The 24,710-nt window shown below is 35.8% G+C and overlaps 1 protein-coding gene across 13 annotated transcripts in view; it reads left to right on the plus strand.

Annotated features, from left to right (window-relative positions):
* Positions 1–24,710, plus strand: part of LOC150087201 (bromodomain-containing protein 2-like) — a 736,023-nt gene that overhangs the window by 283,225 nt on the left and 428,088 nt on the right. For 12 of the 13 annotated variants that reach the window (XM_090373020.1, XM_090373014.1, XM_090373018.1 and 9 more), the window contains 3 exons: positions 5,469–5,597; positions 19,201–19,401; positions 19,806–19,841. In XM_090373020.1, the coding sequence (XP_090229146.1) occupies positions 5,469–5,597; positions 19,201–19,401; positions 19,806–19,841 (366 nt within the window). The remainder of the gene's footprint in view (positions 1–5,468; positions 5,598–19,200; positions 19,402–19,805; positions 19,842–24,710) is intronic. The other variant, XM_090373013.1, reaches the window with a different exon arrangement.

Consider the following 24,710-nt stretch of genomic DNA (forward strand, 5'->3'; position numbering starts at 1 on the left):
AGGTTTTTCAAATTGTTTCACCTGTTTAACCACTACTTCACTTCCACTTTCTACTATCCCTTAAACTTCTCTTAGTTCTGGCTTCTTGTGTACTTTTCGTTTCCATTTTCACAGACACTTTATTTATTCTACAAACCTCACATTATTTATATCCTTTTGCTTGCTGTACTGCGCATTTTGCAGCATTAGACATACTATAACTTTTGTTATTTTCCTTTTTCTGCTTATTTTGCTTCTTAACTGTTATATATTACTACTACACACACACACACCAGTATGTGTGTATATATGTATATACATGCACACACTGGTGTTCAAAGAAAGTGCATCATCTAGGAATTTCACATTTCTAACCCTTTTTTTGTGATAGTATGTTTCATTAATGACTAGCATAACAAATAGAAATATAAATAAAAGATTTATTGATAGTTAAGGCAAAGCTAAGTAATACTTGAAGGGTGCTCTCAAAATATTCCAAAATGAGCATTTGCAACCTTTATGTTTTGGTAAACATGACAATTATGGCTGAAATTGCTTCAGTTTTATCATTTTAAATGGGAAACAAAATGAAAGGTTCACCAGGTACAAACTAATATTTAGTTGAACTGCCTCTGGCCCTGATGACAGCTGCACACCATTGAGGCATTGACAAGATCAATTTCTGAAGATAATCAACTGATAGTTCATGGTTCCAAACACGAATTATGGTTTCCTGAAGTTTACGAAGGGTCTTTGGCTTCTTTGTGGCAACTGCAGATTCCACACGATGCCAACAGTTCTCTATACAATTCAGGTCCGGGCTGTGTTTCCTGGCCAGCTAAGAGTTGTAATAGACCGTTCTTCCAACCATTTTTTCACTTTTAACAAATGTAAATACATTGCTGTCGAACCTCTAATGCAGAAATGAAGCTAAAGTAACTACAGAAGTGCCTACCTACACTTTTTGCCCAATGACAAGGAGCAGAGTCGTCTTGAAAGATGCAGTTACTTGGCCGGTTGAAATGGTCTCTAATGGTTGGCAGCAATTTGCCTTCCAATATAGCCAGGTATCCATTGGCATTTACAGAACCTTTTATAAACTGCAGGTGACCTACTCCACTATACGAAATGCACCCCCATATCATTTGGCTGGCAGGGAATTTCACTGTAGACACTGTACGGTCTAGATGGTATTTTTAACCATGTCTATGGTGAATCATTTGTCTCACATCAGAGCCATGCAGGTTGAATTTCTTCTTATCTGAGAAAATAACTTGACTTCCATTGCCTTGTGTTCCATTTGACATGCTTCCTTACAACAAATTAATCAGACCTTTTTCATTTTTTGTGTGAGGAGGGTCTACAAGTCCATTTTTGAAGAAGTGTCTTCTGACTGTTACTGCACTTGCTACTACTCCTGTATGTCCTTCCCATTCTCGTTTCAGCTCAGACAAAAAAGATTTACAGTTTTTAAGGTATAAGTCTTTCAAAACACAGTCCTGTTTTGGCGTAGACTCGTTTGTGTCTGGTTCCTTTTTTCCTATCAGCAGAACCAGTATTCTTGAGTTTGGAAAGAAATCTACTCACTGTCAACTGATTACAAGACACTGTAAGTAATATTATTATTATTATTAATAGCCATATGGTGCAAGGAAGCCTGAGGCTTATGCTGCACCAGGAAAAAAAAAATTCCCAAGTTACCCTGAGAGAGAGAGAGAGAGAGAGAGAGAGAGAGAGAGAGAGAGAGAGAGAGAGAGAGAGTCAAGAGGATAGAAGGAAGGGAATCACCAAGAAGAGAAGAATGGTGATATCCAGCTCAGGACCCTGGGTGTGCCAAGCCCATACTCACCAGATGTGAACCCCCGGGGGTATGACAGAAGAACATCCTTCCTGACGTAAAGCAACAGTAGCACTCTTTCTTCGTGGCGTCAACTGCATGTAACTCGCCATCACAAGCAAGGAATTAGTGCACCTCTTGCAGAGCGTGCTTATATAGCCAAATATTACGTCATCACCTATGTGTGTCCATCTTATCTGATGCAATCTGTAACAAATATTGCCATATACTTTCGTTATTTGGATGACAATTACAATTTTCAGGGGTGATGCACTTTCTATGAACATCAGTGTGTGTGTGTATATATATACGGTGTGTTTATGTGGTAATATAAAAATATACATTCAGAATAAACTTACTAGTTAATTCTAGCTGTATATTTTTATGCTAGCACAATCTGTAATATTAGACTAGAAAAACTTTATCATTTCTTTCATATTCCCCTGTTCAAACCCCATTGAGAAATAAATTACAATAGGCACAATATAATCTCTTTTTAAATGTTTCCTTAATATTTACCTTCACATCTGTACTGGGCAAAATCAGCAAAAAAAAAAAGCAGTTGTACTTTGAAAAACTAGTAGCAAACCTAGCATTAGATACAGGACTTTTAATGTCATCATCAGACGCACATATATGTACAGGTGCATAAGTGACTAGCCTGAGAATTAGTTGGTGCTAAATATTGGCAATTATGGTCAACACTCATCTTTTATGGTATTAAGAATAAAATTACCTTCTCTCCCGCATTCAGTGCAGCTTATGAAAGAACAGATCCACTTTGCCCACGTAATTTCTATTCGAGATGCTTTCCTAAAAAGAGAGAAACCTGTGTCCATCTTCTTTGACATGGAAAAGGCATATGACGCAACTTGGAGATTTGATATTTAAAAGATCCTTTAAAATACTATATCTGTGCAGATTCCCCCTGAATACAGAATATACACTGCAGAGCTGCACACTATAGAGTTAGTTTTGGATCACATATAGGTGGATCACATTTGGATAACACCAGACGAAGATGGATATCCAGTTTTATTTGGTCAGATTCGAATCCACCTCTGCTGGATCTCTCTCTCTCTCTCTCTCTCTCCCTCCCTCCCTCCCCAACCATATCGGGATTAGAGGAAATGATTTGACCGCTACTGCAGCCAAATCAGCAGTTCCAACAAATAACTGGCTTGTCAATCACCTATACAGACTACAGGCAAATAATCTGTAATAAGTTATATTCACAGTGGCAAGATTCATGGCATCGGCAGGTTACAAATAAAGTATATCAGATTAAGCCTGTAATCAAACTCTGCCAGTCTAGTCTGCACAGGGATCGTAAAGAGGAAGTTGTTCTTGCTTGCATAGGACATAAGTGATCTGTCACATTCCTTTCTGCTGAGGGCTTATGACCATCCTATGTGTTAGCAATGTAACACCGTTTTTTCTGTTAAGCATATTTTATTATAGGAATAATTTTAGAAATGCACATTTTTTTGCCACTTTTAACTGCCTGACTTGAGCCATATACATCCAGTCGAATTTTATCCAACGATGACCATGTGTCAGCAGTTTTTAAGTTTCGCATATATAAAATACAGTTTATTTTCACTCTTATACAGTATAATATTTGTCTCTCTCTCTCTCTCTCTCTCTCTCTCTCTCTCTCTCTCTCTCTCTCTCTCTCTCTCTCTCTCTCTCTCTCTGTGTGTGTGTTTGGGTTTTTTTTTTTTAGGAGCATTAGCAACTAAGGCCATATTGTTCCGGGATATGTGGTGGTCATTCCCTGACCTTTCTGCATCCTCCGTATTTGGTGGTGTCGGGCTCAAACCCCGGTCTAATCAAGAAGCGTGTGCTATGCCCTGCTGCTCCTTCCCACAAATTGGTCAATCATTTAATCAGCCACAACATTAAGGCAAATAAAAATACTGAAATTACATAAAATGCAATGTATTTAATTTAAGATTAATTAATATAATGTCATACAAATCTCCACTCCTTTCACTTAACAAACATTTTTTGAAACTTGTGAAATATTTCTTAAGGCAAAATCAAGGTATCTGTACTGGCCAAGTTTTGATGGAAACTAAAATAAGCATCTCACTAATGAAACTTAGCCTCTCTAATTTACTTGGTAATCAGTAATTTCTCTACATTTATTATATTATGTTATTTTTATATTACATGGGCAGTATAATGTTTTTGCTGCATTCTAACTTTTTTGAGAGGTCTAGTTCCCATTCCACCTCTAATGGAAACCAATTTTAGAGGCCTCTTCATTCACGACCGTAGTCTTGCATAGGAAGCAAGCCCTACCATCACCCCACATAATATTCTGGGGTTTCCAGTCCAAGCATTAGTCCACATACCCAAAAAGTTAATATGTTGAAGTACCTCATCAACCAACCAACATTATCATTTCACTTCAATTAAAATGAAGTTGAGTGAATCATTTCACTTAATTTAACTTTTTATAAATAAAATGACTCCAAGCTCTCTGTTTCTAATTTTATTCATTAAATATACTATAGTGTATCCACTAAGCACAGCATATATAGTGAAATGCTCTAGTTGACTAGTTTTGCACCTATCTGCAGTTTCTCAACATATCTTTGTTAAAATGAATCATGCCACTAAAATCAGAGAAGTCTGTTTTGTTTAAGGTATTGCACCAAAATGAATTCACCTTATGAAAAGTTTTAATGTACTAATATACCAAACTTTGTTGTGGAAAAGACACAGGCTTTTATGTATCATTGATTTCTCATGGTGACTTTTGCCTTTCCATACAAATGTAAGTGGCGCCTCCGTAGCCAGATGGGCAGGAGGAGCAGTGCGTAGCACACACTTCTTGATTAGACCGGGGTTCGAGCCTGTGCCCACCAAATACGGATGATGCGGAAAGGTCAGGGAATGACCACCGCATATCACCGGAGCAATATGGCCTTAGTTGCTAATGCTCCTAAATAACAAATAACAACAACAAATGTAAGTATGCAATTCAAACTGCCATTATTTTTTTAAAACATGTTTGCAAAAAAACTGCCATTTAGATGGGCTGATCACTTAGGTTTGAAGCTGTTGTGTCTAAATATTGCTGAGTTTATTTCTTACATCTTTGAATGCTTGTTTATTTCAGAGTTTACAAACATATTAGAGTTTACAAACATACTGGTATTCATACTTCCTTTTGAAAAGCCATTTCCACCTCTCAACTGTGGTGGAAATGGTTATAGTGCACTCTGTTTATGATGTGGGTGGTATCATGTAAAAAAAAATCACAGTAAATGTCATCATAATGAAAATTTGACCTAAACGTAAAAAATATTTTTAGCTTATGTATATGTATAAGAATCTATATTAGTATGTGGATGTTATGTAAAATTACTTGACTATGTGCATGTATGTTATGATCAAAAATGAATATTATTTTTATATTTTAAATTTTTGTATTTGGTGTACAATGAAATGTATTTGGCATAGACTTTATGAGTCATCTATGAATGTGAATATAAGAAAAACTATTGTAAACCACTGTTAGCTTTTAAATACTTAGTGGGGGACTGCTTGTATCTTGTTTTATTTTAATTTTTTAAATTTTCAACTTTATTTAAAAATCAAATTACAGGTGTTGCTTAAAGTATTTTTCCCCTCTCCCCAGCAAAAAATGGACAACCATGAATATAAGATGCCAGAAGAATTTGCTTCAGATGTAAGGCTAATATTTACTAATTGTTATAAATATAATCCACCAGATCATGAAGTAGTGGCCATGGCAAGAAAGTTGCAAGTAAGTAGTAATAAATTTGGATTTTTTTTGGGAGCTTACATATTATAGTTTTATGTGTAGGCCATGAATGATTTATTTCATATATATATATATATCATCAGTTGATGTTCAAATTTAAGTAAATTTAAGTAAATTTGTTAAAATTTACTTAAATTTAAGTAAATTTGAACACCAGTTGCATTTTGCATCTTTAATTCTGTTACATTTGTTATTTTTTTTATTTTCTTTATTATTCATTTATATATTTTATTTCTGTATTTAGTGATTTTATAGTACCATCTCTTGCATAGAACATAAGTGGAGAGGACTATTTATTGCTCTAGTAACTTCATTTGATATATGTAAAATCACATCCATGGGGAAAAAAATTTAAAAAGCTAATAGTGCCACATATTACACTTCTGATATAGATAAAGTTCTCTACTCTGCTTGCTCCCATAATCCAGGATGATTTTAATAGCATATCTTCCCAGGGTGCCACAGAAGGAATGATGAACCTTTTAAGTGGAATTCTACATTCTTTGGCTCCTTTCAATATTTTTAACAAATTGATTAGAAATCATTTTAATCTGCGTTGAGGGCCATATCCTTTCTATTTCTTTTAAATAATGTAACTAGCTGAGTTACATTACTTAAATTGAATTAAGAAAAATTTGTTCAGTACTATAGTTTCAAGGTCTTCTTTTAATTGAAGTGCTTTCGTGAAGCAAACATTTATAAAAACAACTAAAACTATTTAATAGACTGTATATCATTGATGCTCTGTATTTATAAATATAAAATCATCCATTTTGCAAGATATTCTGTACCATTTAAGTATTAACTGTACTATTAAGTATAGTACTTAATAGTACAGTAGTTTGTATTTAGTTTTAAAGCAGTTCGATTTCTGAAATCATACTTTACTAATAATACCACATGTAAAAATATACCGGAACAACACAACATCCATACCAGATGCAGCATTCAAACCCATGACTGTTATTTCTTAGGCAAGTATGTTAACCACTGAACCAATCTGGCCTGATGTTCTCTGGAGATTATAGGGATCAGAGCTATTGTATTAAGTAATAAAAAATAATGAATTAAGTCTGAATAGTTAGGTGCTTTCCTTAAATTTATTTAAACTACCCATAACACCAGATGCTAGTTTGCTACAAAGATCACCCACTATCTGCCTGAAAGGAAATTTCCAAACTTTTGCTCTGCAATTATCCTTTCTCAACTTAAATTTACACTTCCTTATTTGTGTGTGCCTAAGGGACAAGATCGTCCCTTAACAAATGCCATGATTGCTGTATAACTGGATTCCTTGGTTATTTGGCTGTGGTATCAGCCAAATAACCAAGTCCCATTAATGATCATTGTTTGTCAATTCTCTAAAGAGACTAGGGCAAATAATATACAAAAAGATATAGCAGGAATCATGGAATAGCATTAGTAAAGGCATGTGATACAAGAAAGAAAGCTTATATAGCATCAGCAAAAAAAAAAAAAAAACCCTTCCCATTTCACCCATGCATTCTCTACAAATGTTTGTCTAGTTCTGTTTTGAATTTATTTAAGTTGTCGACCTCCACTACAACAGATGGAAGTTTGTTCCCACTACCAACCACCCGCTGGCTAAAGACAAATTTCTGCACATCCATTCTACAATTCTTTCCTCAGTTTGAATTTATTTCCCCTCAGGAGAGTAATCTGAGCAAGAGGAAGAATCCCATCAGCATTGAGCTTACTCCAACCATCCAAGGCCTTATACACCTCAATTAGATCAGCTTGCAGGTGCCTAGTCTCCAGGTGCTGCAATTTACAGAACTTAAGCCTTTTTTGATAACAGCAACCCTTTGTTCCACTCACCAATCTTGTTGCCCTTTTCTATACTCGTTCCAGCAGCTCTACATCCTTCCTAAAACGAGACCTCCAGACCTGGATGCATTACTCAAGGTGTGGCCTGACCATTGCTTTATACAAAGGGACAATCACTTCTTTATCCCTGCTAGCAAAATTCCTGTATATCATTCACAAGACACCATGAGCTACTCTTGCAGCCAGTCTGCACTACTCAGAAAACTGTATCTGACTGCACAGTTACCTCCAGGTCCTTTTCATTCTCCACTACTTTGAGTGTAGTACCACCCATTTGGTACGTTACTCTGGGATTACTGCTACCCATATGCAGTACTTTACATTTGTCAGTGTTAAACTTCAGTTGCCACTTCTTACCCCATCTGCTCAACTTTTCCAGATCCTGTTGCAGTAGTGTACTGTCATTAACAACCCTACTAACCTTCATATCTTCTGTAAAAATTTATATATATATATATATATATATATATATATATATAAAACTATAATATTATGTTACAATAAAAAGAAATGGACGTATGCCAGTAGCGTGGCAAACCAAGAATTAAAAGAATAAATTTTTATTGTAACATAATATTACAGTTATATACAAGCAATGTGTTGTGGTTTTTGCATTTTTGCTACCACTGATGTCTGCTATACCATTCTTTTTTATTTTTCACTTATTTTTACTCTTATTTCTGTGGCCTAATTTTAGATGCATTTGGATTTAATTATAATTATATATATCCAATAATTTAAAATAAAATAAAACATAAGACAGTAGTATGGCAAAAACTGTAGAGTGTAAATCAACATAAAAATAACGTAAAATAAAATAAACCAACAGGGAGGGGGAAGTAAAGGTAATAAGACATAAACAGTAGCCAAATTTAGCACTTTAAATCCAATTAATAAAACCATATAAAATTTAAAATAATGCCAATTATATGATAATTTAGCAGTACCCCCCAGTAAGGTACCAGTTCCGAAAAACGTGAAATATCACCAAAAAGGTGTTAAAAGAACTACTAAGAGAAAGCAAAATATCAAAATAATAGACTGACCATTATGCCCCAGACAGAGCATAATGGTCAGTCTATTATTTATGTATCGACAGAGGACCACGAGGCCAATAATGGTAAGAAAAAAATTGGTGGTTTGGTTCTTCGATCTTTTCGCCTTTGTGACTATTTGTATGACGATTGAAATGCAGTGATTCCATGACCATTATTGGCCTCATGCTCCTCTGTCGATATGGGGCATAATGGTCAGTCTGTTATTTTGTTTTCTCTTAGTAGTTCTTCTAACCCCTTTTTTGGAACTGGTACCTTACTGGGGGGTACCACTGAATTATCATATAATTGTCATTATTTTAAATTTTATATGGTTTTATTAATTGGATTTAAAGTGCTAAATTATATAGTGGACTTTCAGCTACTGTTTGTCTTATTACCTTTACTTCCCCCTCCATGTTGGTTTATTTTATTTTATGTTCATTTTATGTTGATTTTCGCTCTACAGTTTTTGCCATTCTACTGGCTTATGTTTTATTTTATTTTGAATTATTGGATATATCTGGGCATCATGTGGAGGATGTGCATTTTTCTGCCTCTAATGATAGATTAATATTTATTTATTTTTTTTTTTTTCTTATTTTATGTTATTACTTCTTAACTTTTAAGCCATTATTTAAATATATGTTTGTTATTTAGTTTTTAGGAGCATTAGCAACTAAGGCCATATTGCTCCGGGATACGCGGTGGTCATTCCCTGACCTTTCTGCATCCTCCGTTATTTGGTGGTGACGGGCTTGAACCTCGCTCTAATCAAGTAGCGTGCTACGCACTGTTGCTCCTTCCCACCTGGCTTCCGAGGCGCCATTTAAATATATATAATGTGGAACTTCTATTTAACAAATTTCTCTATATTACGAATTTTTTCGCAAAAAATCGCACCTTGAAACGAAATTACATGTAAAATTAACCCCATATAGCGAAGTGTTAGTCTCTCTATAACGAAATTTTTGAAAAATTAGTACAAGCATTTTTGAAGATTTTCAAGCATTTACTGCTACACAGCCGCTAAAATATATGGCCTCCTTCCCTCCGAAATTTCGCATTAGCATCTGGAATTAATCAATTAATCATCCTTTTAGTGAATACTTGTGGCCATTGATGCCCGTAGGAGGGTCTTTGTTTAATTTTTGTTACAGTTATAAAACCAAATGGGTTTTCTTAAAAGTGGTCATAAACTTTACAGTAAATAAGGTAGATCTGTAAATTGATGTTGGCTCAGGGGAAAACGAAATTCGCTGCAGAAAGCCTTTAGCGTGCTGTGGTTTGTGAATACTTGTGGCCATTGATGCCCGTAGGAGGGTCTTTGTTTAATTTTTGTTACAGTTATAAAACCAAATGGGTTTTCTTAAAAGTGGTCATAAACTTTACAGTAAATAAGGTAGATCTGTAAATTGATGTTGGCTCAGGGGAAAACGAAATTCGCTGCAGTAAGCCTTTAGCGTGCTGTGGTGGAAATACATAGAATGCTACCATAGTCGGTTTTTAGTAATGCCTACTGAGTGACATTCGCTTCTCACCTCAACTGTACCATGTGATCTTCCTGTCAATATAACTGACATATATATATGTCCGTTCTCATCTAACTGGACTCCCAGTACATGGTTTTTGAATATTTTTTTTTTTTTTTTTTTTTTTTAATTTCGTTCTTTTAGAACAATTTGTCATCAATCACATAGGCTATATGCTCTTGTATTATTATTATTTTTTTTTCCCCTGAAAAGTAACCTATAGCATACATTAACTGTAAATTTTCTTTCGTGTATATATGAATGAGAGTCATATATTTCTTCAAAGTGATTGATAGGAAAAGTCACATGATACTGTTGAATTGGCAAGCAAACGTCACTGAGTAGGCGCTACTAACAATTCACTATATGGCCAGTGCAACGAAGTTTGCGGTGTATGTATTGGCAAGAGCTACAGTCCAGCAATTTTTACATTTGCGGAAACAATGTCGAAGAGAAAGTGTTTAAGTATTAATGATTAATGATAAAGATTCTTCATGATATTGACCAGGGTTTTAAGAAAAAAGATATTGCGGAGAAATATGCCATACCTGCAACAGCTTATCTATGATCTTAAAAAATCGAGAATCAATTTTACATGCAATTGAAGGAGAAGCAGACAAGAAGCAAATTAAGTTGTGTATACACGAAGATGTTGATAAAGCTGTTCTAAAATGGGTGCAAATGATACGTGAAAAGAATATACCAATATTGGGTCCAATAATTAAGCAACATGCTCTGAAATTTGCGCAGTCTATGGGACATACAGAATTTAATGCGAGCACTGGGTGGCTAGATAAATTTAAGAAGTGCCACAGAATTGTGGAAAGGGTTATTTGTAGAGAAAGTGTTAATGTAAGTGAAGAAGATTGCAACAGTTGGAGGAACAATATCTTAAAGAAGATTTTGGAAGAATATGAACCTATGGATGTTTTTAATGCTGACGAAATGGGTTTATTCTTTAAATGTTTACCGAATAGAACACTTGCTTTTAAGGATGATAAATGTTTTGCTGGAAAACAAAGCAAAGAAAGAATCACTGTGCTAGTTGGAGCAAATATGACAGGAAGCGAAAAATTAAGTCATCAGAAAATCAAAAAACCCAAGATGTTTTAAAGGCACAAAATCTTTGGAAGTTGACTACACCTTTAATAAAAAAGCATGGATGACAAGTGGTATCTTTGAAGACTGGATATTAAAACTAGACAAGCGTATAACAAAAGAAAAAAGGAAAATCGTGTTGGTAACTGACAACTGTCTGGCACATCCTGCCAGTATTTCTGCCAAACTTAAAAGTGTGAAGTTGTTGTTTTTACCACCAAACGTGACATCAAAACTCCAGCCAATGGACCAAGGCATTATTAAAAATTTTAAATTTCATTATCGAAAGAGAATAATAATGAAGTTTGTTAGTGCGTTATCAGAAAATAGAAACTTGGAGGTTACAATTAACCTTAGAGATTGCATCTCTGAACTGGCAAAAGTTTGGACAAACGATGTGACTCAATACACTATTCAAAATTGTTTTTCCAAAGTGGGATTTGCATTGAATACGGAAGTCGAACAAGATGAACTGCCCCTTTCACGACTGAAAAACTTTTGAACATTATTAGAATCGTCCGGAAACATCGAAAATGAAATAACATGGATAGTTATGTTTATGTAGATCAAGATCTGACTACAACAGAATATCCAAATGAAGATGAAATACTGGTGAACAGTGTTAGACGCGACCATGATCATGAAGAAATTAACAATGACGCTGAAGACATCAGAACAATCCATAGAAAAGCCAACTTATGAAGAAATGATTAATGCTTTTAAAACGGTTCATATGGGTCTACAATTTTGTGAAAATGTTCCTGATAATGTTTTTAATGCTCTGAACAAATGTGAGGTTTTCTTTGAGAATCAGACAATTTTTTAATTGTACTGTGCAAACTAAAATTACAGATTTTTTTAATTTGTGATACTTACCGGCGAAAATTGTGTAAATGTAATTTAAATAAGTGTTTTTGAAATAAAATACATTCAAAATAAATGTAGATTCATTTTCATTTTCTAATTAAATAACAATTTCTAATAAAAAATATATTCTGTATAATGAAATTTCTCTGTAACGAATATTTTTTTGCTGGATTTATCGATTTCGTTATTGGGAAGTTCGACTGTGTGTGTGTGTGTGTGTGTGTGTGTGTGTGTGTGTGTGTGTGTGTGTGTGTGTGTGTGTGTGTGTGTGTGTGTGTGTGTGTGTGTGTGTGTGTGTGTGTGAATAATAGCTTAAAAATTTTATAATGCAACAACAAAATAAGAAGATAAATATAAAGTCCCCTTTTTGGTGATATTTCACGTCTCTCGGAACTGGTACCTTACAAGGGGGTGGATACCACTAAATTATTATATAGCATTAGCATTAGTAGAGGCATTTGATGCAAGAAAGCAAGCTTATGCAGCATCAGCCAAAAAAAAAAAAAAAAAAAAAACCACTTCCACTTCACCCCTCTGTTCGTTCAAAATACATGTCCAGCTGAGCCTTAAACTTATTTAGGCTATCAACCTCCACCACAAGGGACGGAAGTCTGTTCCACCAACCAACCACCCGCTGGCTAAAGGCAAATTTCCGCACGTCTATCCTACATCTGTCTTTCCTCAATTTGAATTTATGCCCTCTCAGGTGATTATTCTGAGCTAGAGGAAGAATCCCATCAGCATTGAGCATGCTTAAACCATTCAAGGCTTTATACACCTCTATCAGATCACCTCGCTGGTGCCTAGTCTCCAGACACTGTAATTTGCAAAACTTAAGCCTTTCTTCGTAAGAGCACCCCTTTGTTCCATTCACTAATCTTGTTGCCCTTCTCTGTACTCGTTCCAGCAGCTCTACATCCTTCTTGAAATGAGGCCTCCAGACCTGTATACAGTACTCTAGGTGTGGCCTGACCATCGCCTTATACAATGGAATAATCACCTCCTTATCCCTGCTGGAAAAATTCCTGTATATCATTGACAATACTCCATGAGCTACTCTTGCAGCCCGTCTGCACTGCTCAGAGAACTTCATATCTGCCTGCACAACCACCCCCAAGTCCCTTTCATTCTCTACCACTGTCAGTGTTGTACCACAGAGTTGATACGTTGCTCTGGGGTTGCTGTTTCCCATGTGTAGTACTTTACATTTGTCAATGTTAAACTTCATTTGCCACCTCTCAGCCCATCTGCTCAACCTTTCCAGATCCTGTTGCAGCAGCATAGTGTCAGTAGTGTCCTTGACAACCCTGCCAACCTTTGTATCGTCTGCAAACTTGGACATTAATCCCGATATACCATCATCAATATCATTTATAAATACAGAAAACAATAATGGTCCCAACACTGAGCCCTGAGGGACTCCACTAATAACATCAGTCCACGATGAGCAGTGTCCATTGATTACCACTCTCTGTCTTCTCCCCCTCAACCACCCCTTTATCCATAGCAGCAATTTGCCTCCAATGTCACACTGCTCCAATTTGTGTAGCAGTCTTCCATGTGCAACAGTATCAAAAGCCTTTCTAAGATCCAAGTATATAATATCAAAGTTATTCCCTGCATCCAGTTCTTTTGTGACTGCATCATAGTATCCAATCAAGTTGGTCAGGCAAGACTTCCCCTTAACAAAACCATGCTGTGTCTGAGCTATAACTGAAGTCTTGTCTAAATGATCCTGCAGTGCTTCTTTAACCAGTGCCTCCATTAATTTTCCTGGAACAGAAGTTAAGCTCACAGGTCTATAATTACTTGTGTCAGCCTTTGATCCTCCTTTGTGAATTGGGGTCACATTTGCACATTTCCAGTCTATGGGTACCTCCCCTGAGTCCAAGGAAGCTCTCATAATTATGGCTAAGGGTTTGCTTACTTCCTTTGCTGCCTCCTTTAATATAACTGGATAGATCCCATCCACCCCAGGTGCCTTTCTTGTGTTTATCTTCAACAGTTTCTCCTCCACTTTACTCCCAGTTATTTCAAGATTCTGTAACTTACTGCTAGAGTTGAATACACCTCTGGCATTCCCCTCGCTGAATAACTCCTCATGTGTGAATGTCGATGCAAAATATTCATTTAGTTTGTTAGCTACCTGAGCAGGAGCATCAACACTTGACCCATCAATATCAAGTGGACCAATCTGATTCATCCCTTTCCTTCTAGAGTTTACATAAGTAAAGAACTCTTTGCTGTTTTTCTTTGCATCCCTTGCCAAGGATTTCTCGTAATCTGCCTTCGCCTGCCTAACCTCCTTTGTAACTTGGTTGCATATCAACTTGTATCTATCATAGGCTTCTGTGTCATGTGTTCATTTGTAAGTATCCCATGCATTTTTCTTCTCTGCCATATGCCTCATTAGTTCATCTGACATCCATTTTGGCCTAAACCTTGAACAATATTTCTTAGTTGGTATGTAAAGCCTAGTAGCTTCCAAGATAAGTTCTTTGAATGCTTCCCATTTTGAATTTGCTGTTGGTAACATCATCAGTTGGTCCCACTGTATAGAATTTAAATACTGTCTCAGTCCATCGTAGTCGCCTTTACGGAAGCAATAACCCTTCCCTTTACCCCTAATGGTAGTTACCTCTTTGAGTAAATCCCACTTCAGCACACTGTGATCACTGCCACCTAGTGGTTCATTTATCTGCAGATTCTTAATGCATGAAGAATCACTGCTGATAATCAAATCAAGAGTATTACTCCCTCTAGTTGCCTCCCGAACATGCTGATGTAGAAAACAATCATCCAATAAATCCACAAAAGCCCTGCTAGTGTGTGAGTATCCAGCCCCCAAATTCCAGTCAATATCTGGGAAATTAAAATCTCCCATTATAAGACACTCTGATTTACTGGCCCACTCTATTTCCCTGTACAGTTCCTTATTATACTCATCAGAGTCATTAGGCCTATAGCACACTCCTACTCTCAATTTTGATCTCCCAATGTTTATGTCACACCAAACTGACTCCACACTGCACTGTCCAGCGATGTCGACTGGCTTCACTTCCTTGGTTTTTATGTTTTTCTTAACTAATAGCATAACACCTCCCCCCTTCCTATCCTGTCTATCCTTTCTGTAGACGTTGTACTCCCCAAATTGCAGTTCCGCATCCCTTATATCTGTGTGACACCACGTCTCTGATATCCCAACAATATCTGCCTTCGATGTTTTGAGCAATACCTCAAATTCATCAAATTTATTTACTAAACTCCTAGCATTGGTGTACACGCAAGTATACCTGCACCTGTTTCTATTCTTAGCTACCCTAACACAACCCATGTGTTTACTTGTACCGCAATGGCTCCCAGCAGTCTCTGAAATACCATGCATCTTGTTTTTCAGGCTTCTGCTCATTCTAATAGAAGCAGTGCAAGAATCTCTTTCACCTCTGCCAGTGGCTACTGTCAATTTATTGGTCTTTGTCTCCCCCCAAGCTAGCAGTTTTCCGACCCACCTAACACTGCCTCGATAGCATCAGCAAATATTCTTGCACCCTTTCTATTTAAGTGTATCCCATCCCTGTAGAAGCAATCTCTCCTGTTAACAAGTACAGTCCAGGCTGAAAAAAATTCTACCCCTTGAACCTTGCACAATCTTTCCAGGGCCGAATTGATCGACAAGGCTCTCATCATATACTCCCTCCTATCGTGTCTGGGCAGAATTGCAGACACTTTCAAATTCAACCCTAATTCTCGGCTTTTGTTCAGCAGTGACCTGTACTTGTTAAGTAATTCTGCCGGTCTCCTACTCTTAATATTATTAGTGCCAACGTGTACAACTATATCACCTTTTGTGCCCTTAAAAGATGATATTCGCTCTACAACGTCATCAACCTTTGCCCCTGGCAGACATACCCTGGTCCTGTTCCATAATTGGCATTATTTTAAATTTAAATTGGATTCATTATTATTAATTTGATTTAATTGAACTCTAAATTATTTGGGGACTTGCGGCTACGGTTTCTGTCTTGTAACCTTTACTTTCCCCCTCCCAGTTGATTTAATTTATGTTAATTTTTATGTTAGCTTTTGCTCAACAGTTTTGTCATACTACTGGCTTATGTATTATTTTTATATGAATTATCTGTTTTATATATATATATATATATATATATATATATATATATTGCTTGACAAGGCCAACAGCAGAGCTAGCCTAGACATCGGGCAAACCACGCCCTTAGTATCTTGCAGAACAGGGCAAAAACTCATAAGTAAATAATTTCTGAAACTAAAACTAAGTCTGGTTAATTAAAGGACAGCTTTGCAGGCAACCACAGATAAAAATTTCTGATAAAAAAAAAATAGCCCTGGTGATGCAACTTAAATATTTGGGAGTCACGTTTGATTCCAAATTAACATTTTATCCACATCTCATGAATATTGCTAAGAACGTGAGAACACTTCTACTTATCTACAAGGGAGTCTTCCTCCCATTCATAGCCTATGGTGCAGGCATCTGGTATTACAGAGCTATCCTAGACAAAAATAAAAGAAAACTATACTCAGTACAGCGAATTATACTAATAACTATCATAAGGGCATGCTGCATTGTCGGTACACCTGATTTACCTGTTCTGGCAGGAGTACTTCCGCTTGACTTGGAAAGTATAAGAAAGGGCCTCAGCTAAAGGGGAAGATTCAAACAAACATCTTAGTGATCTCTTTGAACCTGGAGATTGACCTCAAACAAGAAAGGAAAAGGTTACAAACCACACTCTACCAGCAATGGCAGAGTGGGTGGGAACAGAATGGAATGAATGGTTCATATTCAAGAGCATGAAAATTTTTGTGTGTTCAAAGTGTGAATGCTTGTATAGATGACAATTGTGTGCATGACTATCTTTGTTTGGTTGGAGCCCTCTGACTTGTCCGAGTTGCCAGACGTGATGGAGAGCGCTTGTCTGGTTTGTTTCGTGGTGTATATAAGGTCAGTGAGTGTTTTTGTGTTCAAGTCTTTGCTCTCTGCAACACTGTCATGACTGCATTGTCAGACGTCATGGGGAGCATTCTGCATGGATGCAATTTATGAAATTTCAGTATCATGGACATCAAAAGCACATCACAAAAATCTTTTCAGAAACTATTACATATACCCGCAAAAGATCAAGGAGTTAGCATTTGCATTAGTAGAGGCATACAATGCAAGAAAGTAAGCTTTATGCAACATCAGCAAAAAAAAAAAAAAAAAAAAGCTCCGATTTCACCCCTCCGTTCGTTCCAAATACCTGTCCAGCTCAGCCTTAAATTTATTTAGGCTATCAACTTCCATGCAATCAACTGGCTAAAGGCAAATTTCCGCACATCTGTCTTTCCTCAATTTGAATTTATGCCCTCTCAGGTGATTATTCTGAGCAAGAGGAAGAATCCCATCAGCATTGAGCATGCTCAAATCATTCAAGGCTTTATACATCTTAATCAGATCACCTTGCAGGTGCTGCCTAGTCTCCAAACACTATAATCTGCAAAACCTAGGCCTTTCTTCGTAAAAGCAACCCTTTGTTCCATTCACTAATCTTGTTGCCCTTCTCTGCACTCGTTCCAGCAGTTCTACATCCTTCTTAAAATGAGGCCTCCAGATCTGTAGACAGTACTCAAGGTGTGGCCTAACCATTGCCTTATACAGGGGGATAATCACCTCCTTATTCCTGTATGTCATTGACAAGACACCATGAGCTACTCTTGCAGACCATCTGCACTGCGCAGAAAACTTCATATCTGCCGGCACAATTACCCCCAGGTCCTTTTCGTTCTCTACCACTGTCAGTGTAGTACCACAGAGTTGATACATTACTCTGGAGTTACTGCTTCCCATATGTAGTATTTTACATTTGTAAATGATAAACTTCATTTGTCACCTCTCAGCCCATCTGCTCAACTTTTCTAGATCCTGTTGCAGCAGCGTACTGTCATTAGTGTCATTAACAACCCTGCCGACCTTTGTATCATCTGCAAACTTGGACATTAAACCTGATATACCATCATCAATATCATTTATAAATACAGGAAACAACAATGGACCCAACACTGAACCCTGAGGGACTCCACTAATAACATTAGTCCACGAAGAGCAGTGTCCATTGATTACCACTCTGTCTTCTCCCACTCAACCATCCCTTTATCCATAGTAACAATTTACCTCCAATGCCGCACTGCTCCAATTTGTGCTATATGATTTATGACGGGCAGACTGAAAGTTTTGAAATTTTAGACATGAAAAGCAGTTGTTGAGTGGTTTAATTCAAATAAAAGGTTAATCTGCTATGAAATGTTGACTAAATAGTATGCAGTGTAATGAATGAAGAAGAGCAAAAAACAGAGACGAAAGCTCAGAGGACACTGAAGAAACTCTTTTGCCAACAAATAAAATCTTGCACAGTACTGCTTTGTCTCATGGAGGCTCTGCTTTGACTGTGCAAAGCAAGACGACAACATTGTTTTTGCCGATATTACATAATTTTGCATTTCCATTTGTAGAAAGGTCAATGATGCAAAGAAACAGACTTCTTTACTTTCCTTTTCAATGAATAATAGAACATGCAAGTATATATGTGTAATTTTTTTTTTTTTTTTTTTTTTTTAATATTAAATGCATATTGTTCATAATTCCAATTTTTTACTTATTTTGTGATTAATCGGGTATCTACTATACATAAACTAACAAACGTGTAATGAACAAGGAGTAACAGGCAAAAAACAAAAAACATAAAACTCTGTATACAAAGTCTTTACAGTGTCCCCTAGACTCCATGGTTGATGATAAACAAATCCAAGTCTTACTGCAAATAGCATAGACTTCGACCAGTGAGCCAATATCGAGCAATTGTTAATTTTATGCAGTTTTACTTTTACAGCACTTGTTTATTGACTGCTTAAGAAGGCACACACATATGCATCATGTGGGTGCTGTTTGCATATATATATATATATATATATATATATCAGATGAGCAGCACACCTGTTAATATTGTGTATACCCAAAGTTAGAGTATAAAGTTTAAAAAAAAGATATAACCTTGCATATGTATGCTTGTACATGCTTATGCATAAATATTTCATTTGCTGTTTTTCAGTTTTCATAAATGAAATGGAAAGTAAAACCTTGAAAACTGTAATTGATCTGATCCTTCCATGTCTCTCCACCAACTCTAGGATGTGTTTGAAATGAGATATGCAAAAATGCCCGATGAACCTCCAAGTAGTGAAATAGGCCCAAATTCTCAGAATGAAAAAACTGAAGAGTCCAGTCATAGCAGTACGTCAAGTGAGGTTTCCACTGATAGTTCATCAGCAAGTGGATCAGAGGATAGTGAGGAGGAGAGGGAGAGAAAATTGCAACAGTTACAAGAACAGGTTTGATATTTTTCATATAACCTTTTATCATAGTGCAATTTTTTCTTCCCTATTTATAAATAGTAGATACTCAATTAAATTTGCTAAGAGAAAATCTTTTGAGTAACTTGATGTATCCTTAAAATCTTGTTATATTTCATGATTTTTTTTTTTTTTCTTCATTTTATCTATATATGCACATAACATTGCATGCATGAGTCACATAAATTGATGATTGTTGAAATACCGAAATTGGAAATACGACCTGCGGAAAAATATATATTTATTCTTGTTGTGAACTATTTAAGAGGACTACTTAAGAAAAGGATTTCACCCTTTGTTAAGAACATTATAAATATTGTATACAGTTAAATCAGAAGTTACAAGAACAAGTACCAGCTATATAGTTGATTTTTTTTTGACAGTTTGACACAGTGAAATATCTGAAGTCCAGAACTCACGTAAGTCAAACACTTCTCTAAGTTGAACAAAATGTTTAATTCTGATAGTAACCCAACTGTTGTAATAATTTGTTTTACCTGTTGCTTAGTATTTTCCACTTTCAGTAAGGCTGCTGTAGCTCCAAGAAAAACTTGAATTTTTATTATTTATTGAGTACCATGCCATATCTTGTGGCACTGTTTACATGAAAAATTTGCTTTCAAATTTTTCTTGGATTAATACTGTTTCAACTCGGTGTTATCATTGAGATACATTTTATTTCTTGCTTTTATGTACAGGAGATCATTGATTATCAGGTAATTGAATATTTGACATCTGAATTTTTTTGCTGATCAGTCATGAGAGGCATGTGAACCATAGCTCATTTTCATAAAACACATCTGTTATGCCCATGCTTCGTGCACATTCATATATTTATAAACAGTGAAGCTTGCCTATGGAGTTTTTGAAGAGATCAAACAGTTATAGTCAGCTTAAGTATAAAAGGAATTAAGAGGGTTGTGTTTTTTTTTTTTATCTACTATGTTGAGATCACAATCAGAACGGAATTCTAATTGTGATAAATAGCTATTTTCATTTTATTTACACGGCAATGATGCCTTAGTTAAATTGAAGGTATGGATAGCGTTTGCACAACTATTTAAGACAATCATATATATATATATATGCATATGGATCGGTAATCATTTATCACAGATTAAAAAAAAATTAAATGGCTGCTTATGAATGCAAAAATATTATTTTGGAAATGAATGACCTTAGAAATCTATCACTTGGTAAAGTATAATTACAATACATATAGACAGCTTTACATATGCCCACATGGAGTACAATTTGCTTTGTAATAATAGCAACTTTCCCCTAATGCCACATTGTCCAAATTTACAGAAAAATCGGAAAAAACCTGAAACCATTACTGGTATGTGATATTGAAATTAATTCTTTACATCGTTCTTTTGTGATTACTTTATTAGCTAATCAGATTGGTCAAGCATGATCTTCTTTGAACAAATCGATGGGGTAATTTCCTTATTACTTTATTCCCCTCAAGATGATCCTGTATTACTTCTTTAACTAACCTCTTTGATTTCTCTGACAAAGAGATCAAACTTACAGGTGCATAGTTACCCATTTCACTCTTTGAACCACCCTTGTGAATACGGAAACCCCTGAATCTAAAGATGTCATCTTTATCGTGGCTTCTTTTAATATGATTGCATAGATTCTATCAGTTCTGAGTCCTTTGTTCACTTTCATCTGTGGCAGGTTCTCTTTGACCATCTTTCTCTTCTCATTTTTCAGTTATAAAATCATTTGACACCCAATCAGAAAGTCTGCTAAACCAAATTAAAATGATCTTCATAATTGTAGATGCAAAATATTTATTCATTTTATTAGCAATCTGTATGAGATCATTAATAATTATGCCATTCACATTCATATCCAGGCAATGAGTATAGTTCATCCGCATCCGTTTTATTCTAGTATTAAAAATGCAAAGAATTACTTTTCTTTGTACTCTTAGCCCAAGCCTTCTCATAATCTTCCTTAGCATATCTAACTCCCTGAGTAACTTGATTACAGACTAATTTTTACTTACTGTGTGTCCCTTAACAATTTATAAACATCTGATGCATTTTCCTTCTTTGTCCTAAGCTCCTCAGTTCATCTGACATGTGCTTTGGTGTAAACACTGACAAGTATCTCTTAGTTTGCATAAATAGCTTAGCCTTTATGTTTACTTCACAGTACTTCCAATTTGGCATTTATGTATTTTAACAAAGATCAGTTGTGCCCACCAGAAAGAGATTATTAAATGTTTTGATTTCTTTAAATTGCGTTTATGAGCACAAAATGCTTTCCTTTTACCCTTATCAATAGGTATTTCTTTGTAGAAATCGAACATGAATATGCTATAAACATCATCATTAGTCATTTTCAATCCACTGCAGGATGAAGGCCTCTCCAGCAACTTTCCAGTTCCTTCTGTTTTGTGCAATAGCAATCCATTTACTACCCACAAACTTGTGAATTTCATCTGTCCATCTCTCTCTGTTGTTATCTTCCAGGTTTTCTTTTAGCTGCTCTTGGGTACCATTCTCTTATTTTCTTAGTCCATCTATCGTCATGTCTTCGAGCTATGTGTCCTGCCCTAGTCCATTTCAGTTCTTTAGTTTTGATAAGAATGTCCTTTACTTGAGTTTGCTGCCTAATCCATGTGTTTCCCTTCTTATCCAACAGTCTGATTCATAATATAATTCATTCCATTCTTTGCTGTGTAGTTTTCACTCCTCTTCCATTCTTTTGGTGAGTGCCCAAGTTTCACTTCCATATATCATGGTGGGCAGTATACATTGGTTTATTATTTTACGTTTCAGACAAATTGGGATATTGCTCCTCAGTATGTGACTATATTTCCTGAATGCTATCCATCCACTCGTCATTAAAAAAAAAAAAAAAAACCATCCCATTTCACCCATCCATTCGGTCCAAATGTTTGACTAGTTCTGCCTTGAATTTATTTATTTAAACTGGCAATTTCTACAACGACAGATGGAAGTTTGCTAATCAATCAACCAAATTTTTATTCTTCTTTTAACTTCCAGCCATTTATCATTATTACAGCTAATGACTTATCCCAGATAGGTATATGAATTCATCTTTTCAATTACTGCTCCTTCAATGATTATATCCCTTTTTGTGGCATACTTGTACATCATTACTTTTGTTTTAACCATATTCATCTTAAATCCAAAATCCTTACTAACTCTCCATGACTGATTAAGATTTTCCTCTAATTCTTTGGGATCATGGCTTATGATCACAATGTCATCTGCAAATATCGTAAATGGTTTAGGTACTCTCCATTCACATTGACTCCTTTCTGTGACTAGTCTAATCTTCTAAAAGCTTCTTCAAGGGCAGCAGTAAACAACTTTGGAGATATTGTGTCTCCTTGTCAAACTCTTTTCTCAATTTTAAATTTGCTATTGTCTATGTGTAGTCTAACAAAGGAAGTAGTGTTCTCATATATTTTCTTCCAAATCGTAATATATGGGGTATCTATGCCTTGTCTTTCCAGTGCCCGAAACATTGCCTTATGCTGTATGGAGTCAAATGCCTTTTCATAATACACAAATTCCGGGAATAATGGTGTTTTATATTCATTTGCTTTCTCCATTAGCTGTGATAATCCTGTCCTAAAGCCAGCTTGCTCTTTCGGTTGATTCTCATCAAGTATTCTTTCTAATCTGTTAGTAATGACCCTTGTGAACAACTTATAGATATGGGATAACAAGCTAATTGGTCTATAATTTGCAATTTCTGATTTATCTCCTTTCTTATGGAGCAGAATTATGATTGCATTATTCTACTCCTTAGGCATCACGCATTTTCTAATGTATTTCATGAAGAGTCTTGCCAGTTTCTGTGTCATGTCTCTTCCTCCCAATTTTAATAACACTATAGTAGCTTCATCTTCACCTGGGGCTTTCTGATTCTTCATTTTCTCTTATGCATGTTCTACCTCATCAGGAAAGATATTGGGTATGTCGTATGTGTAGCTAATTTGTGATTCATTTTCCCCACTGCTGACATCGTTCCTTTGCTCCTTATATAATTATTGACTAATCTTTTTTAATCTTGACTTTGTTGCTTTCAGAAAGTTTTTGTGTTCATTGTCAATATCTTGGTCCTGAAAGGTCAGCAGAAGCTCAAACTTGTTCTTAAGTTCCAGTACATATGGTTTTTCTCCTCTTCTGTTATATCAAAGACCTTCATATGATTTACTCAAGTCAGTTTTTTTCATTTCGTTTCTTACATCTATATCAAGTGTGCATCTTACCATTTGCATCTAATCACTTCCAACATTTACCTTGTTCAGGACAGTAACATCATGCTATGCTACAAACAGTGCCACCTGAACATTGCTTTAATTGAAGATCACTGCAGAAAACCAATTCAAGAATATTGCTTTCTCTTGTTGCCACTCTGCCATATTGTTCTAGAAACCAGTCAAAGTTGGTTTATACATACAGTAAAAAAAAAAAAAAAAGTGCAATTTTGCATGTTATATAGTCAAGGTGATTTGCATGCTGATATGATCCATTAAAGTGTTATAACATCAGATATATAATACTCATAGCAGTAACTCTGTATGACTTTATGAATAAGTATTGTAAATTGTGGACTTAGTTTGGCTGCCAGCTTACTTTCTCTCACGAATTCCTAAATCAAAGTGTGCTTCCTAACACCAATCAAATATCTACTAATTCTAAACAGAATTCATAGATATCAAATTGCCTAACTGGGTTATCAGAAGCATTAAAATAAAAATTATTTAACTTTAACTTAAATACAATCATATTTGGGGAATCAGTTCATTATTCAATAATGTTATTTCAAACACTATTAAGAAAGAAGATGGAATTAGCATACGTTGGTCCTTGGTTAGGGAACTGACAAGTGCATGAGGATGCATGAAATATAACAAGTTATCGCAGATCATACTTGTCAGTTTATTAATTCCTCATAGCAGTGCTGGGTGTCAGAGAATAGTCAACCAGGTGTGTGTGTGGGGGGGGATTGTCTGTGCCGAGCACTCATAGCGGAAATTAAGTGACACTCCTTTAGAATCTTTTGAAACATTTATTATTTTAATGTTTCAGTGATTTTATATTTTACAAGTGTTTTGCGTGTGCAAGTTACAACGTGCTGTAGGACTCCTGGTTGCGGCATTTGTCACTACAATGCACATCACTGCATCGGTTGTGCTGGTACAGAGTGATACAGTTGTGGTGGGGGGGTGAATCATTTTTGCCGATTTTTGTCAATCCATGGACACAAGTTACTCCCATGTGATAACTGCA

This window comes from Mastigoproctus giganteus, chromosome 4, assembly GCF_048544385.1.
Source record: "Mastigoproctus giganteus isolate SK-2022 chromosome 4, ASM4854438v1, whole genome shotgun sequence".
In the NCBI taxonomy this organism is placed as follows: domain Eukaryota; kingdom Metazoa; phylum Arthropoda; class Arachnida; order Uropygi; family Thelyphonidae; genus Mastigoproctus; species Mastigoproctus giganteus.